The sequence below is a fragment of the Euphorbia lathyris genome, chromosome 8 (genome assembly GCF_963576675.1).
Source record: "Euphorbia lathyris chromosome 8, ddEupLath1.1, whole genome shotgun sequence".
NCBI classification, from domain to species: Eukaryota; Viridiplantae; Streptophyta; class Magnoliopsida; order Malpighiales; family Euphorbiaceae; genus Euphorbia; species Euphorbia lathyris.
Window position 1 is genome coordinate 80,378,344 of NC_088917.1, and position 18,044 is coordinate 80,396,387.

The 18,044-nt window shown below is 38.0% G+C and overlaps 1 protein-coding gene and 1 non-coding gene across 2 annotated transcripts; one reads left to right on the forward strand and one right to left on the reverse strand.

Moving 5' to 3' along the window:
- The first annotated feature begins 10,161 nt into the window (after positions 1 to 10,161).
- TRNAL-CAA (transfer RNA leucine (anticodon CAA)) lies at positions 10,162 to 10,245 on the forward strand. Its single transcript has one exon. It is a non-coding gene; the product is annotated as a tRNA-Leu (tRNA).
- Positions 10,246 to 12,128: 1,883 nt separating this feature from the next.
- On the reverse strand, positions 12,129 to 17,442 carry LOC136203007 (C-type lectin receptor-like tyrosine-protein kinase At1g52310). Its single transcript, XM_065994035.1, has 6 exons — positions 17,267 to 17,442; positions 17,042 to 17,153; positions 16,001 to 16,058; positions 14,423 to 14,848; positions 13,551 to 14,121; positions 12,129 to 12,833 (listed from the first exon to the last, which is right to left on the reverse strand). The coding sequence occupies exons 2-6, from the start codon at positions 17,132 to 17,134 to the stop codon at positions 12,308 to 12,310; spliced, it is 1,674 nt and encodes a 557-aa protein (XP_065850107.1). The 5' UTR covers positions 17,135 to 17,153; positions 17,267 to 17,442; the 3' UTR covers positions 12,129 to 12,307.
- Between the last annotated feature and the right edge of the window lie 602 nt (positions 17,443 to 18,044).

Here is an 18,044-nt window from a genome sequence, read left to right on the forward strand (position 1 = left end):
TTATGAAGTAGGTTGGAATTATTGAAACTTTTTTTTTTTTTTTTTTTTGATGAAGGAATTATTGAAACTTTATATAAAAAGGTATGGAACTCGTGTATGATTTAAAAAGGGGGTTGCTATTTACCCTTTTCTATTTACTTGTTAACATTTCTATTTTGACAATTTTACCATCTTCATATATTTCTTTTAAAAACTGTTAATTGTTTCTCTTTCGAGCAGAACTGAAATCCTAAAAATAATCGATGAGTTTGAATCCGAGAACTCCGAAAATGGACGATTTCGATGATGAGGTAAATTTTTAAAAAAAAAAATCTTTTTTCCACTAGAAGGTCGGGAAAACCGTCTGGCCAATGATTAGGCGTTATTTCTGACCGCCTAAGCATATGGACATGCCCATTTGCAAAATTTTCCGATTAATTGACTATAAAACTTGTTTTAAGTGAGTTTTCAACAATTATTATGATTTTCATTTATGTTCAGGTGCCATTAGAAGATTTTGGTAGTGACGGGATCGATTACAGTGGTTATTTCATTACTAACATGATTTTTCAGATAAGTTCAGAAAGGATTGAGTGGGCCAAAAAATTTACAATTCAACATGGTTTCGAGCTGATTATTGTTTCGCATAAACACGGAGGAAAGAAAAAGCTCTTAAGATGTTCTTGTGGTGAACGGTACAGAGGAGTTTTGAATAGTTTGGATGGGACTTTATGAAGGAAAACTAAGACAAGAGCGTGCAAGTGTAAATTCCAGTTAAAAGTCGTACAATTGCAAGGCTATACCGGTTGGGGGATCATGGTTTCGGAAGGGATTAAGGGTATGCATAACCATTTAGTGGTTGTTTATCCAGAGGGGTATTGATAGATGAGCGGACTTAGTTCCGAGTCCAAGAAAATTGTGTGCTACATGAGTTCGGCTCAAGCAAAACCGTATGCTATGAACGTTGTGGTTGTATGTTGAGAAACACTTATCAGCTTCCTTGTGCATGCGAGATCAGAAAAGCAGTAGATTCGGCTACCCTGATCAGTTTTGAATGTATCCACACATTTCGAAAGACACTTATCATCAGTCACGTTGACACTTCTGACAACGTCAGATATGATGATGGGTCGGAGGATCACCAATACTTTTACTCTCTGGTTGAGCAGGTCGACAGAGGCAACAAAACATTTGTGCAACGTATATCTTTTTATTCACGATCAACTTCATCCAGACCAAGCAAATTAGAATGAAGAAAATTTAACTCCTTAATATCAAGAAAATTTAACTCATTTAATTGGAGTTTTAGGCGTGAATCCAAACTTTTTTTAAGTATAAAATGAATTGTAAGGATATTAAATACTCCATTCATTTCAAAATAATTATCACATTTGACCAAATCGCACCTACTAAAAAACTGATTTTTCTTAAAAAAATAATTGATTTGCATTAAATTTATGGAGCAGACTAAAATAATTCTCCCTTTATTAATAATTCTCATTTTTTGTGTCACTCGTTAAATTGAACCATTCTCCATACATTAAAAACTTAAAATGATAAAGTGCATTAATATTAAGTTCATTAATAAGGATAAAATTGAAAAAATTGCACCTGATAAATAATATGAAATAAGAATTTTTGAGCAAATGTGACAATTATTTTGAAATGAAATGAGTACTTAATACATTGACATTACGATGCACGCATCTCCAATGAAAACCCAAGGTGAGAGGAGGAAGTATCTCGTGCGGTGTGTGCCATTAGCCACACGACGTGTGAGCCAAGTGCTTAGATTATAATTAAAGGTCGATCCTATACTTGTTACAAGGATTTCGATCACAATTTTTAGTTAGACATTTATGAAAAAACGCAGCTTCTTTATTAGTTTATCACGATTTCGATTACATTGAGTTAATATATTTCAAAGCAGCATTCTGTCAAGGCAAATAGAACATATAAAACTTAATAAAATCAATCACTCAAACTATAAATATAATATTTCAAGAAAATTGTTTATTACTAAGCCAAAAAATTATGAAGAGGGCATAATAAGGTTGTTTTCTTCACGACCTTTAGGCTCATTAACCAACTCACCTTCAGGAGGAAGCTCTCGATTAGAAAACTCCCTAGAGTTCGGATGATCATCGGCAGCTTCATAATTCTCTAGAGGATAAATATTAACCCAAAAGTTAAAATCTGCATCCGAATACTTCTCCCTCAACATCCTCCACATTCAGGCCCGATATTAATTTAATCAACAATCCGAGAGTTCATCCAAATCCTTTAAGTATTTGACTAGTTGAATCGCCGAGTAAAAAAGGTGATTCATTGAGTTAAAGAGGTGACACGCTAAGTCAACATGCTAAAGAGTGGATGTTGCCACTTTTTTACATTGAGTCCACGAGTTACTTCTTTTACTCTATGAGCCAAGGTCAATTTTGGCTCCTTCGACTTATTCTTGTCCATTTTGATATTATGTTTCACGTCTTATTTGACTTGATCGCTACCAATAATTATCATTCTTCAAAAAAAAAAAAAGATGCCCTCGTCATATTATTCCATGCAATATGGGAATTCGTTCCGATTTTCTTCGATTGGACTCTCTGAGATTTTTTTTTTGCCTGTTGGACGTTTTTTTGGCTCCCTGAAGAACGCATAGACGGTGATCAGAAAAAAAACGTTTATTATTATTGTTATTATTTTCAGATATTTTTATTTAATTACGTTTTTTACTTTTTTCCACGATACGATTTAAGACATTAAAAATATTGTTTCATGGTTTTTGGTGAATTGTATTACTTATAGTAATTAATTTTTACTTGTTTGAGTGGTATCAATAATATTATGATTAAAATTTCTTTCTTTTACATATTATTGATGATATATATTACAAATATACATATTAGTTTATAAATTATTTTATTTAAATAGTATAATATATATTTTAATTGTATTTATAAGAATTTTTTATTAATAAATATAAAAAATACAAATCTGATTAATTTTAAACTATTCTTAATTAATTCTCGAAAAGTCAATCAAGTAGTGTCTAATGTTTTATATATATATATATATATATATATATATATATATATATATATATATATATATATATATATATATTTACAGTAAAGGCAATTTATTGATTATCAAAGTCAAGCGCATTACAAATAAATTGAGGTGGGTTATTCACCCAAACCTCAAGGTCAGACTCTCAACCTGCTGCCCGGGCTAATAAGTGAGCAACATGGTTCGCAGACCTTCTAACAAATGAAACCGACCTAATCTCTTGTTCGGAGATCATAATCTTGCAATCTTCTACTATTATGCCAAAGGGAGAAACTAACTTAATGAGGTTGTTTATGGCTAACACCAGGAGTTGTGACTCTGATTCCATTTGAACATTTTGAGTAGCTTCCCGCTTCAGCCAGCTTAGAGCCTCGCGACAACTCATTCCTTCTGCAATGAGTGGATCTGAGGTGGTTCCCAGCATGTCGTTCCCCACCGCAAGGAACTTTCCCTTATGGTTGCGCAGCACATATCCGTAACCTGCTCTTCTAGATGTTGGAAATATAGCTGTGTCAAAGTTTAGCTTTACCTGGCCCTCCGGCGGTTTTCTCCACTTCTCATTCGAACCCAGGACTGTACGCGAACAGCCCTTTACCTGTGCCTGGCGCCATCTGCTAAGAAAAGTTGTTGCATTACTAAAGGAAATTGTAGGCGTTGTGGTGCGGTTCTCCCAGACTTTTGTGTTTCTGTCGTTCCAGATTGACCAGATCAGTGTGGCTATTTGTTCTGAGGTTCCTTTATTGTGTTGACCGATAACAACTCTCCAGAACGCTTGTAAATTACTGACCCTTGTACTGATATCGCCTAAGCCTGTGAGTAACCAAATTTGACGAGCCTCCGTGCATTCTATCAATGCATGAAAGGTTGTTTCCGTTTGTAGTTCACATCTTGGACATGATCTCGGAATTTCCACTCGTTTTCTGAATAGTGCATCTCTTGTTGGTAGTAAATTGGATAGAGCTCTCCATAACAGTTGTTTCACTTTTGGTGGTGTTTGTAGTGACCAGATACTATTCCAGATTTCCTCGTTTGCTGTCATAACTTCCGTCACTGGACTGTCTTGCAAGAAGCGGTATCCACTTTTAACTGAATAACTCCCACTTCGTTCAAGCTTCCACCACCATCTGTCTGGTATGTCTCTTGAGCTGAGGACTATTTTAGCCGCAAGTCGTCTATCTCTGGCTGATAACCACTCAGCTAAACGGTTTTGATCCCATCCCCCATTCGGTTCAGACCGTAATTGCGCCACTACTGCATCTTCAGCCCCTGGAGGCGGTATACTGTCAACGTACGGGTTGAAATCATCCGGTAACCAAGGGTCCGACCAGATCGATACCTAAGATCCTAAACCGATAAGGCGACGGGCCTGTGCTCTGATGAGAGGTAATCCTGCATAAATACTTCTCCAGAGGAAGCTTGGATTAGCTTTCAGTTGTGCTTCAAGTATTGACGTATAAGGATAATATCTTGCCTTGAATACTCTTGCAACTAGAGAATTAGGTCTGTTTAACATTCGCCAGATCTGTTTGGCTAAGAGAGCGATGTTAAAATTGTGTAAACGCTTGAAACCCATCCCTCCATACTTCTTAGGTACACAGAGCCTCTCCCATGTCTTCCAGTGAATCTTTTTCCCACTTCCGTCTTTGGAACCCCACCAAAACGAATTTAGTAGTCTCTCTAGTTCTTCACACAAGGTACTAGGGATCAGAAACATGCTCATTGCATATGATGGGAGTGCCTGGAGGACAGATTTTATCATTACCTCTTTCCCTGCTTTTGATAAGTATCTAGCTTTCCAGCTGTTAATTCTCTTTCTGAACATGTCTTCAAGGTACCCAAAGATCTCTCTTCTATTCCTTCCTATCAGTGATGGGAGCCCCAGATACTTACCCGAACTAGAAGCTACTCCTACCCCGAGTCGTGCCCCTACCAGGGCAGCTTGAGCTACGCTTACATTTTTACTGAAGTGAATGGAAGATTTATTGAAGTTTACTTTCTGACCCGAGGCTTTCTCATATTGCCAAAGACATTGCCTGACAGCTTCACTTTCTTCGATCGTAGCCCTGAAAAACAAATAACTATCGTCAGCAAAAAAAACAAGTGGGATATCGGGGGTGCCTGTGCTGCTACTGAGCACCCATGAATGATTCCTCTCCCTTCTAGCATTGATAGAGAGTTTGACAGGCCTTCTGCACATATCAAGAAGATGTATGGAGATATGGGGTCCCCTTGCCGAAGCCCTCTCTGTGGAATGATAGGGCCAATAGTATGAGAGCCATTTATAATGTTATATCGAGCTTTTGTCACACACTGCATTACTAGTTGAATCCAGAGGGGAGAGAAACCCAATTTTAACATCATCTGCTCCAGAAACTTCCATTCCACTCTATCATACGCTTTTGCCATGTCTAGCTTGAGAGATGCAAAGCCCACCTATCCTTGTGTTTTCCTATTTAAGTAGTGATTAACTTCAAAAGCTAGCATTACATTATCTGAGATTAGCCTTCCGGGGATAAAAGCACTCTGTTGTTCCGAAATAACCAGATGGAGAACCGTTTTGAGCCTATTAGCAAGTATTTTGGAGATGATTTTGTATATTACGTTGCACAGAGCTATTGGGCACGGGTCAGAGGCGTATTCAAGTAGGGACTTTTTTGGAATGAGAACCAGTGTAGTTTCATTAATCTCATCAGGAAAAATACCTGTGTTCAGCCATTCTACCTTTTCACCCACAATACTCCAAAATTTCTGGTAAAAACCCGGGTTAAAGCCGTCTGGACCCGGACTTTTGTCCGGATGCATAGAGAATACTGCTATTTTGACTTCTTCGGGGGTAAAAGGTTTGGTCAGTTGTTCATTGTCGGCTGCCGTTAATCTGCACGGTACATCGGATAATACTGGATCGGTCTGACACTGTTCAGATTTGAAGATATCCTCGTAATAATCCTTCAGAACTTGCTCAAGTCCGTTCCCTCATTCATGCCAACTGCCGTCAACCCCTTTTAGCCTGGTGAGAATGTTCTTTTTCCATCGAGCCGTAGCCGCTGAGTGGAAATATTTCGAGTTTTGATCGCCATCTTTTAGCCATAGCTATTTTGACTGTTGCCTCCAGTAGCTTTCTTTTTGTAATAATAGATCATTCAGTTCCTCCCTTGTTCTTAGATAGAGCTGTTGGTTCGCCTCATCATTTCTACGCTTAGTTGCTTTTAATGTTTCTTTACTTGCCTCAATTTTCCTTTTGAACTGACTTCGCAGCTCGTCTCCCCACCTAAGTAGTGTTTTGCCGTAATCTTTTATTCTGTATGTTAACTGTATGTTTCTGGTATTCTGCCAGCCGTTTTCCACTTTGTTTTTACAGTCAGTTTCGTGCAGCCATGCATTTTTAAATCTGAAGAGGCGTTGTCTATAATTACTCGCTCCCCCAAGAGTCAAGATCAATGCTGTGTGGTCAGAACACGAAACCTCTTCATTTGTAACTTTTGCTTCCGGGAACAGATTGAGCCAGGCATCGGTGGCAAGTGCTCTGTCTAGCTTCTCCTCAATCAAGTTTCCCGACTCTCTTCCTCTTTCCCATGTAAAAGGATAGCCTACCATCCTTATTTCTGACAACTCATATTCAACGATTACATCATTGAAGCCGCGGAGGAGAGCTGTGATGTGTCTGGCTCCTCCTTTATTTTCTGACTGAGCCCTGATGTCGTTGAAATCCCCAACAATTAACCAGGGTAAGGTAGACGCTGTAGCTAGCCGCCTTAACATCTCCTAAGAGTCTTTCCTTCTCATCCTTTCCGGAAATCCATAAAAACCTGTCAAGCGCCACGAGGGGTGGCCAGGAATTGTAACAATTACATCAATATAGTTTCTTGAGAATTGAAGTAACCTAACAACATTTTTGAGGTTCTAGAAGAGAGCTAAACCACCTCCTAGGTTGACAGGATCAACAAAGAAAACCCTATCAAACCCAAGTTGTTTCTTTATTACTTCTACTTTTGATCGGTTGCATTTCACTTCAATTAGGAATACAAATTCAGGCTTTAGTTTGGACACTAAGTCCTTCAACATATGAACTGTCCGAGGATTGCCTGCCCCCCGGCAGTTCCAGCTTAGGGTGCTCATTGGCCTAGGCGAGCCTGGTTACCAGGTCCCGCCAGATTGTTGTTGTTGATCTGCTCCTTCTGATCATCAGCCCCCTCTAGTTCGGTGAAAACCTCAGGATTGCTCTCCATGTCTGTATCCGAACTGCCTGTAATTTCATGTTGCCTCCTCTTAGTTTCAGATACTATCAACACTTCTGTGTTATTGGTAGCAGCTTGTTTGTTCTTGTGGTGCTGTGTATCCTTCAATGTGCTGTTGGTTTCCAGGTTCTGGTGGCTTTGGTACTGGATTATCAGGCTTGAAACTTGTTTATTTTGGATTGAAGTAGCTCTATGCCCTGTGCCATTGGTGTTCTGTAGAGGATGGTCTAATTCATGTCTCGCTGGGGGAGTGGATAGTAGGAATTTAGAATGAATTTGTTGCGCAGCTCGCCATGACAGGGCTCGGAGGAATTGTGTCTAAACCCTCTCCTCGGCCGTCGGGTCAGGAACATCAAGGAGAAGCTCACAAAACTTATCAGAGTGCCCTATGCATCCGCAATAGAAACAAAACGTTGGTAATCTCTCATAGCGGAAGCATGCCCACGAGAAGCTACCTCCTTCCTTGCTAATTTTTAACTTCCTCTTGAGAGGTTTCAGAACATTCACTGATACCCGAATCCGCATATAAGTTCTTCCTATCCCATTGAAATTATTCGGGTCCGATTCCACAAAACTTCCCAGAAAATTCCCAATAAGAACTGCAACTTTTTCAGACATAAAACCAGAGGGTAAGTCATGTACCTGAATCCAGAAGTCGGTGTTGTTTAGTTCTACTACCTTTGGGTCTTGTCCCTGTTCTAGCGGTGCTAGCATCAGCAGCTATTGGTCGAAGGTCCAAGGACCCCCTTTCAGAACACGGTCTCATTCTAGGGCATGGAAGAATTCGAATTGAAAGCGATTAGGACCAATCTCCAAAACACACAGCCCACGTGAAGGGCACCAGAGGTCAGCAAGCACGTTTTTCATATATTGGACTTTGATGCTTCGAACTGTTAGGAAAGAACCAACTAGGCTCCACGAGGAAGGTCTTGGCGGGAGAGCGATGTCCTCCGGCTGAAAAACTAGACATGCGGCTGCTTCATCGTCAAGAGTTATTTGCTGGATTAGATCGGAGATTCTGTCCATCTTTCGCAGAGGTCGACGATGAAGGGTTTTAGGGTTGCTGGGATGGGATCGTACTTGGACGGTAAAACTCCACAACAGGGAGAAATTCTTAATTCTTAGTTTTGCTCAATTACTTCATACGTCTGTCATACTCATACACAAATTAATGTTTTAATATATATATATATATATATATATATATATATATATATATATATATAAAAGAAACTTTAATTTTTTAGAATTCAACAACCTCGAATATAGTGGTCGGATTTCAATACTGGAAAAAAAAAATTTATTAGAAGTATAATAATATTAATTTGGGGTTGGATTTCAATACTGGAAAAAATAGGGAAAATTACAAAACTAAGTTAAATGGGAGGCCCATTTACATATTAAACTCATTTACTCAACCTACTACATATCTAGACTGATTTTGTGTGACTTTTCCATAATACCCCTAACCTTCCCACTGCCTCCCTTACGCGAACGTTCTCTCCCCTCTTCTCCTTGGTTGCGCGAAACGGTGGCAGCTCCTCCATTAATGATTCCAAGACTTTTGATCTTCCTATCTTCCTTTAAATTCCATGAAATCTGGTTCATTTCTCCAAATCACAATGAATTTCTCTTCTTCCTCTCTTCATCTCTTGATTCTGCAACTTCCTAATCCTAGAAAACGAAGTCATGGTTCTTCATCTTCCATTTCCTGCTCGTTCGAAAAAATGGTGATTCTACGTTATTTTCATCGTTTTTCCCAGTTTATCATATTGGGTTCATAAAAAAAATGTAAGTATATGCTGTTTTTTCTGCGTCTTTTCCCATAAATCCACTTAGCATATGCGGTTATCGCGAGGTCTTCGGGGAGAAATTTATCGATTTCACTTAGCGAAACGCTGATTACGCAAAGTTTGCGAGGTAATTCGATAAATTTCTCTCGCAGACTCCGCGAATTCAGCGTTTCGCGAAGCCAGAGCGTCACATTTCTCCTCGCAGACTCCGCGAAATCATTGTTTCGCGAAGTCAGAGCGTCACATTCCTTGCACATTTATGTTCGCATACTTAGCGAATCGTCGTTTCGCGAAGCCAAATCTTCCTTTTTTCTGACTAACACGATTAAATTTTTCTGAATGTGGTTGAATACGTAATATTCATTCCTGGAAGCCGGTGTGTTAAGGTTCCATGAGAGACATCCATTCGAAAACGTATGGACTTCCAACCGTCAGTTGTGAATAAGAGTCTACACCGTGGGGCACGTCCATCCCTCTGTGGTTAATAATAGCCTATGTATAATGAAGTGATTTGTTAGGAGTTTATTGTGGCAATCTTAGTGAATAGTAGCCTATGTATTATGAGATGATTTGTTAAGAGTTTATTGTGGCAATCTTATTGTAAATTTTGATAATGTTATGATTTTAATGTTAGAATCCTTTGTTGTTTGCCATTTTTTGTTATATACCACTTCGCGAATTAGCTACAAAACATATACAGGCTTCGCATATGCGAATTAAATTCATCAAATAAATCAAACTTTAGCTTCGCAGGCTTCGCATATGCGAACTAAATTCATCAATTATTATAAACATTAGCTTCGCAGGCTTCGCATAATATGGAATTTGCGAAGTCAGACGGGAGGGGACGAGACGCGCGTAAATATTGAGGGTATTATGAGAAAGTCACACAAAATCAGTCTAGATATGTAGTAGGTTGAGTAAATAGGTTTAATATGTAAATGGGCCTCCCATTTGACCTAGTTTTGTAATTTTCCCGAAAAAAATATTTCATTAGAAGTAGAATAATATTAAAATATTTTGATATCGTTAATCACAAGTTTGAACATATAACATTAATTACATTTAACAAATAATAATAACAAGTCAGGATGGCCGAGTGGTCTAAGGCGCCAGACTCAAGTTCTGGTCCTCTTACGAGGGCGTGGGTTCAAATCCCACTTCTGACATTTTTTTATTTTTCATTTATTCTAATTTTCTTGTGTCATTTTATCGGATTGGGCCTTTGTTTCTAATTTTCATGTGTTATTTTATCGGATTGGGCCTCTGTTTCTAATTTTCATGTTTGTTTATTTATTTTTTTAATTTATCGGGTTGGGCCTTATTTTTCAAACTAATATGAAAACCTTATTTCTTCACATTGGTTTTCTTTACAAATATAACTAATTAAAAAATATGTGTACAGTAAAATATATTATGAACAATTTATTAGTTGTTAATTTGTTATATAGTATAAAATATAGCAAAATGTATTATTAGGCTCTTGATCTTTCATTTTTTATTTATTAAACCCTTGATTTTTTATTTGAATATATTAAGTCTCTGATTATTTATTTTTTGTCTCATTAAGTTATTGATAACTAAAAAAAGTAATCTTGAAAATAAAATTCGGTTAATAGACTGTTATTAAATATATTAAGCCTCTAATTATTTATTTTTGTCTCATTAAATCATTGATGATCAAAAAAATTAATTTTGAATATAAAATCGGTTAAGAGACTGTTATTCATTGCACATGCATTCAAAATTTGTTTTTTTTCATCGTTTGAAAGCAGTTTTGAATGTGAAATGTGGCTACAAAAAAACTGTAAAAACCTTAATTTAAACTTTAATTATTAAATAATAATTTCAAATACATACGAAGTTAATAACATCTTTTTACAGTATTCATAACTTACTAATTTGGTTATCAAGTCAGAAACTTAATATAATGAAATAAAAGATTAAAAATTTAATAAACCAAGATGAGTGTAATGATGCTCTTTTTTCCCTAAAATAATATTATGTACTTTATGAGTTTTGCTTCCAAAAACCGCTTTGACCGCTTAGGGCCATTTATGAGTTTTGCTTCCAAAAATTATTTAATTTTTTTTCCAATATTATGTTAGACTATATTAGTACTCTTCAAAACCAACGCCGCCTTAACCATCTAAACGCTGTCTAGTCGAGAATCCACCGACTAGTCCTTTTAGGAATTTTTTTGTCTCTAGACAATTTTAAACCGTCTAAGCTCCTTCTAGATCGACTCGACCCCACCTAAATGATGTTGAACAAAAGCATTTTTTACTATAAATTTATTTATTACTTTATTATAATTAACGTTTGAGTTGTTAAAATGTTGATATTTACATATTTTTATGGATGTATGTTACAAATATACACGTTTTTTATAATAAATAATTTTATATTAATATTTTTAGATACTATAATATATATGTTAATTGAATTTATATAACAATTTGTTATTAACAAATAAAAATACAAAAAATATAAATCCGATTAATTCCTGATTAATCCCCGACTAATCTCTGATTAATCCTCGAAGGCCTTGTCCCCCGAGTTTGCCCTAACCTCTTCCTAGAAATACGTGGTTAGTTTCTTAAAAAAAATCAAAATAAATAGACCGTTTTTTTGTCCAAATGGATATTGAGGTTTTCCTTTTGCTAAAAATGAATATCGTTTAATTTAACACTATAAAAATGATCGTTAACGACCTAAAAATAGAAAATTTCAAGAATTAAAGTTATTTAGTACCACATTTTGAAGCCATTGTTTTTAGTAAAGAGAAAAACCACGTCATCTCCTAATCGCAAACGAAAACCTCAGTATCTGTTTCGACAAAAAAAAAATTCCACATACCAGTATGACAAAAAAGTGAAAGAGGTTTTTTTGGACGGAGAAAGATTTTTTCCCTAATTCATATACAGAGACGGAGATCGGGATTCCTCGAAATATTAGGGACGGATGGAGGAACCATTTCCTGTCCTTGCCCCATTTAAAACCTACTAATATCTTCTACTTGAGGGGAAGTTATCCAATGGAGAGCAAAGTATGTTAAAAATGGCTGATCTGTTGAATTTACAACACATTTTTCTACAAGCTGCTACATAATGTACAACAAAACAAGACATTATCTAAACCGGAATTCGAAAAGAAAAACAAGTTAAAAAGACGTTACCGACAAATCTTTTCGTTAGTACGAAATCCCTACGGGCTTTCGTTCAGTTGTCATCACTTTAAAACGGATGACTGTGCCAATTGCTGTAGCTGATGAACAACGTGAGACATTCTCGGACGCATAGACGGAACATTCTGCGTGCAAGCGTATACGAGATCGACCACTTTCTGAATCACACAAGCTTCCGGAATTTCTGAACACGATGACGTTATGAGAGGATCCAATAGCTCGGGGTACCGGTGTGCCTGTACTAAAGGTGTAGCCCATTCGAATATACTTTGCCAACCTACCGAGTCGACTGCCTGTGCTGGCCTGCGCCCGGTGACTATTTCTAACAGCAGCACCCCGAAGCTGTACACGTCACTTTTCGTTGTGAGCTCGTTTCGGTAGACAAATTCTGGCGCGAGGTATCCGTATGTGCCCCCAGCCATCACAGTTCTATCCTGCATTACCTCCCACTGCACGAACTTGGAGAGACCGACTCCCATCAAGTGCGCTCCGAAGTCTTCGTCGAGTAGTACATTACTGGCACGGATGTCTCGGTGTACCACGTGTGGTTTAACCTTGTCGTGCAAAAACCTGTTTAAGTAATGAAACAAAACGAAACAGATGAGAAACCGAACATATACACCATCACGCAGATTATAAGCGTAAGTAGAGATAACCAATCTAGAAGATGTACAATATTAATCCATATCCGGTCATACTTCGTCTGCATTCCGGGATTTTAGCCCGAACCGAGACTATATGAATCGGCTGCTTGTTGGACTTCTTTCAACCATGGAGTTGAGGAATTCCAACAACGAGGTTTCCGAAAGAAGATTCTCCGGCAGCCCGCTAGAATTAAAATGGTCAAAAGCGGACTTTTACAAAAGCAAGGAATCCAGCATCAATCTTGCCCAACGTCAACAGGGTTTCCGTAATTTAGCAGAAACATATTACGAACATAAAGAAAAAGAATGAACGGGGGTGGCAATTTCTGACACGAAAACACGATTTATAGAGACAATCCAACTGACACTACACGATTGACGCGAAAATCATTTTTCTAGCATTTATAACATATAAAACCATATGGAACATATATATGAGATAACACGATTTTGACACGAAATTGCCACCTAAACACGAAAACAATGCCCACAAGTTCCGGCAGAAAATCAAGATGATACATCGATACCTCTCACATGTTATACGGTTTCAAATGAGTAACATCTCATGTGTAACAACGAGTGATGAGTCATGGTAAAAATATGCAGTACGAAAATAAGAAAATGGTTACGGATTTATACGTACGCAATTCCCTGAGCTAGAGTAGTAGCTATTTTCATCCTCATAACCCAATCCAAGCTCCTACCGCCTCTCGGAATGTGATGTAGCCATCTGTCTAATGGCCCATTAGCTATAAACTCGTAGACAATGTAGCGGTCACCATGATCATAGCAACATCCTTTGATAGCCACTAAATTCGGGTGATGAAGCCTTGCGACCCGTCCAATCTCGGAATAGAATTCCTTCTTTCTTTGGAAACTGGATCTCTTCAACCTCTTAACGGCAACCTTTGATCCATCGGGCAGAAGCCCGCTATACGTGCCACCGGTTTTCGCATCACCAAGAAGACGGCTTCCCTCGCTGAAGTTTTTCGTAATTGACCTCACTTCTTCGTTAGTGAAGACTCTCCATGATGGCGGAACTAAGGCAGAAGCTGCTGGGTTAGATAACTTGCGGGACTTTCTGCGCTTCCTGCTCCGTCTATAAACAAGAAGCCATATCACTACAGCAAATGTCGTGCAGAGAATCAACCCACTAACAATTCCGAGGATAATAAGATATTCCCTGTGACACCGCATATGGTAGCATTTATTCTCTGCAACACGAAACAGGTCATAAAGTTACCTTATCAATAGCCAAAAAAAAGGCGGCCCGGTGCACTACGCGTCCCCACTTAAGCGAGGGGTCCCACCACAAGGGTGTACTGGGAGCAAGCCTTTTCCTGCCAATTTTTTGGCAAGAGGCCGCTCCTAAGACTCGAACCCGTGACCTCTCAGTCACACGACAACACGAAACAGGTCATAAAGTTACCTTATCAATAGCAACGAAAACGAAATTCTGCATTTCTAACAATCAAAGCTACAAAACGTGTAACGGTAATGTTAATCGAGATATACCGAGATCAAGCATGCAGATAAAAGCATACGACTGATTGCATCTTTCTTCTGTGAGATTAGTGGTTCGGTTATTGATCAATGTACAGAAACCAGCTGCTTTGTCGTTGTAGCACGACGAATTGGAGCACTTCGAAGCGATAGATGATCCGGAAAATATCGAATTGTTCCACAACGACACGTTATCGGACCATTTCCAATCAAACCCAACAGTAGCATTGACACGCCTTCCTCCAATCCAGCAGCCATTTACAATTTCGCGACACAGCTGCCTCGCAAAGTATAGTTCTTCATAAGATGTCAGAGCTGCCAAGTTTCCACCGTAGTGTCCGCAGAGAGCCTCTGACTCGTCCCATGTGAGGGATTTATCAATATATTTCAAGCACTTACGCTTCTTTGGACTAATGTGCCAACCCGAACGGCACCATGCTGTCAACCAGAAACATGAACCGTCAATATAGAGCTTGATGCATTAAACTTCAATAAAAAGACGAACTTCAAACAAAATCTGCTCAAGATCGTGTTTAAAGCTTCTTCTTCTTTCCAAGTTTATGACAAACCCCGAATGAGAATGGAATATTTCACAGGCAGCGAAAACCGAACTATTGCTGAAGCAGCCTTATCAGAGAAACCTTATGGTTTAATTCAATTTAAGTGATACTATGAACTATTCGTATTTTTAGTTATTTCGATTCGTAGCATAATTTCATGTCCCTATACATACTAATTCGTTCCATTATCTTTCTTAAACTTATCATCCTGAAAAGAAATATAACACGGATTCAATAGCCGAAAATGAATTTTTCAAAATTTTAGCTCATTTAGTGTCTCCGACGGGAACTAAGGTTCGCATCATCTTGAATAAGGATAATCATTCAAGAACAATATCAGCTACCAATCCATGTCTAGGAATGTCAATTTCTGACACGACTACACGACTCACAGAGACAACTCGTTTGGCACAATCATCATTCTTTTCTTTTTCTGCATTTAGTGGCGAGTACAGGATGGCTACGTTGGGGGGCGACCAATTTTACACCTATGTAAAGGGCGGCCCGGTGCATTACGCGTCCCCGCTAAGTGAGGGTCCGGGGAGGGGTCCCACCATAAGGGTGTACTGGGGGCAAGCCTTCCCCTGCCAATTTTTTTGGCAAGAGGCCGCTCCTAAGACTCGAACCCATGACCTCTCAGTCACATGACAACAACGTTTACCGTTGCGCCAAGGCTCGCCCTCAATTTTACACCTACGTATATAGAAAAAAAAAAATCCACCCTATCTTGACACCCCCAACCCCAATCTTTCGGAGAATTGAGGGCCCGAAACCATCCCTGGTAGAGGTGATTCCAGCAACTGTGGGGTCCGAGACCCGTCCAGGCCCCCTGTCTCCGCCCCTAGACATGTGGAAATATAGAAAATATAACATGGATATGACACGACAACCAGTTGACACCTCTAGTACATGGATTGAAGAAAATTACAAACATTTTCAAAGCGACTTTTAGGCAGAATCATGTTTGCCGAGCAAAATATCAAACAGCTCTATCCAATTATAACACAAGAAAATAAAATAATACTCACACCTTTACTGATTTCAGTCTTCGGAGCTGCCACTGGACTATGAACTGTGTCATTTGATATCTAAAAAACAAAGTAAAGATTATAAATTGCAATTCCATGAAGCAATAAAATTTAAGTTCTCTTAACAAATCCAGAAAGCACTTGCAATTAGGGCTGTAAATGAGCCGAGCCGTTCATGAGCCGCTCGGTGGTCTGCTCAATTTATAAATGAGTAGCTCGAGAACACGGTTTAGAAGCTCCAAGCCGAGCTTGAGCACAAACAAACTCGGCTCAAAAGCTTACGAGCAGATAATTTATCTGATTTCTCGGTTCGAGGCTCCTAAGACACCCTTTAGGTGGATCCTCTCTTAAAGAAAGCTTTCTGCGTACGCTAGGACTCGAGTTCGAACTCGAGATCTAGCTTAAACAACTTGAGGCCCTTAACTACTCAAGCCAACCTTAATTGGTAGATGTTTAATGTTTATGAATGTAAAATTGTATTTATGTCATTATTTTATTGGCTTAATACATCCTCAGTCCCTCCAAGTTGTCCAAAACCTGCAACTGACCCCGAACTTCAAAACGTTACAACTAATCCCCCTCAACTTGCTTATTTGGAACAAATAACCACTCAAGTTGAGGGGGTTAGTTGTAAAGTTTTGAAGTTCAATGGGTCAGTTGCAGTTTTTGGACAACTTGAGGGGGCCGGGGAGGTATTAAGCCTATTTTATTTGATATTATTTCATTCGCGAACACAACAAAATAAAGGAGCAGCTCACGAGCTAAGCTTGTGAACAAAAAACGAGTCGGCTCATGAGCAGCTCATGAATAAACGAGCTTCTAAATGAACCTAGCTCAAACACAAATTTAAGCTTGAACCGAGCTTGTTAACATTATGACGAGCCGGCTCATGAACAAATGAGCTTCTAAACCAGCCGAGCTCAAACACAAATTTAAGCTCCAACCGAGCTTGTTAACATTATGACGAGCCGAGCTTCAGCCGGGCAAAGCTTGGGTTACAGCCCTACTTGCAATTGCTGAAAAAGGGGATTTTATGAACTTACAGTTTCAGAAGCCACAAACTGAAGCAAAACACAAGAAACCAAAATCAGGTAAAGTTGCAGAGAATTCAATTTCAATTCCAATTCCAATTCCATGACAGTTCTTCCCCAATTCCTACAGTACAAATTTTAAAATTCAAAACCAAACTAACAAAGCAGAAACACAAAACCCTAAATTGCAGCTTGGTTAGCCAGAAATGGAAATCAGAAGCAAGATTGAAATTTTACCTGTGAAATGAATTGGGGTTTAGAGGAAAATAGTCATTTTGGGGGGTTTTAATCTGCAGAAGAGCGAAGCCGGAAGAAATTGGAGTTTATCTTGTCGGTAATAGCTGGTTTTGTGTTCGGACAAGCAGTAGTTATTATTATTCACAAGGTTGAGGCAGTCAACCGTTGAGACTTTATGATGGTAGTTAGGGTGAGCCCGTTGTTTAAATTTATTAAGGGTGTACAGTTTAATTCAAAAAGTAATGTTTTTCATTTAAACTATATAGTATTAATTATTAAATTTTTTTTTTTTTGAGAAAATTAATTATTAGTAGTATTTTTCTTTAGGAATTTTTTCAGTATGTTTGATAATTCAATTTAAAGTTTTTAATTTGACTAAAATTATTTAATATTTCACTATTTTATATAAAAAAATTAATTAATTTTTTAAGAGTTAAGGTGCAAAAATACCCCTAACGTTTTGGGTCAGGAGCAATTTTACCCCTAACGTCTAAAATTGTGCAATTTTACCCCTAACGTTGGAAGCCAAAAGCAAGTTTGCCCATAACGTTAATAAACTGGGTTAATTTGAGAAATAATTCATCATGAATATTGTTATCTACATTTCATACGTGTGTCATTTTATCAATAATCAATCACAAACATTCGTTGGGATGTGAAAAAAATAAAAAAAAAATAAAAAAATATACTGTCCTTTTGTACGTATTAGACAAAAAAAATCAAAAAATCCACCGAATTTATAAATATTAATCTCAAATTCTAGTATTAAATTATAAAA

Coding starts and splice junctions, on each gene's coding strand:
- LOC136203007 (XM_065994035.1), bottom strand. CDS start 17,134: ATGGAATTGGAATTGGAATTGAAATTGAATTCTCTGCAACTTTACCTG. Junction 14,122..14,422: donor TATCTGCATGCTTGATCTCG/GTATATCTCGAT, acceptor TTCGTGTTGCAG/AGAATAAATGCTACCATATG. Junction 12,834..13,550: donor ACTCTAGCTCAGGGAATTGC/GTACGTATAAAT, acceptor TTACTTAAACAG/GTTTTTGCACGACAAGGTTA.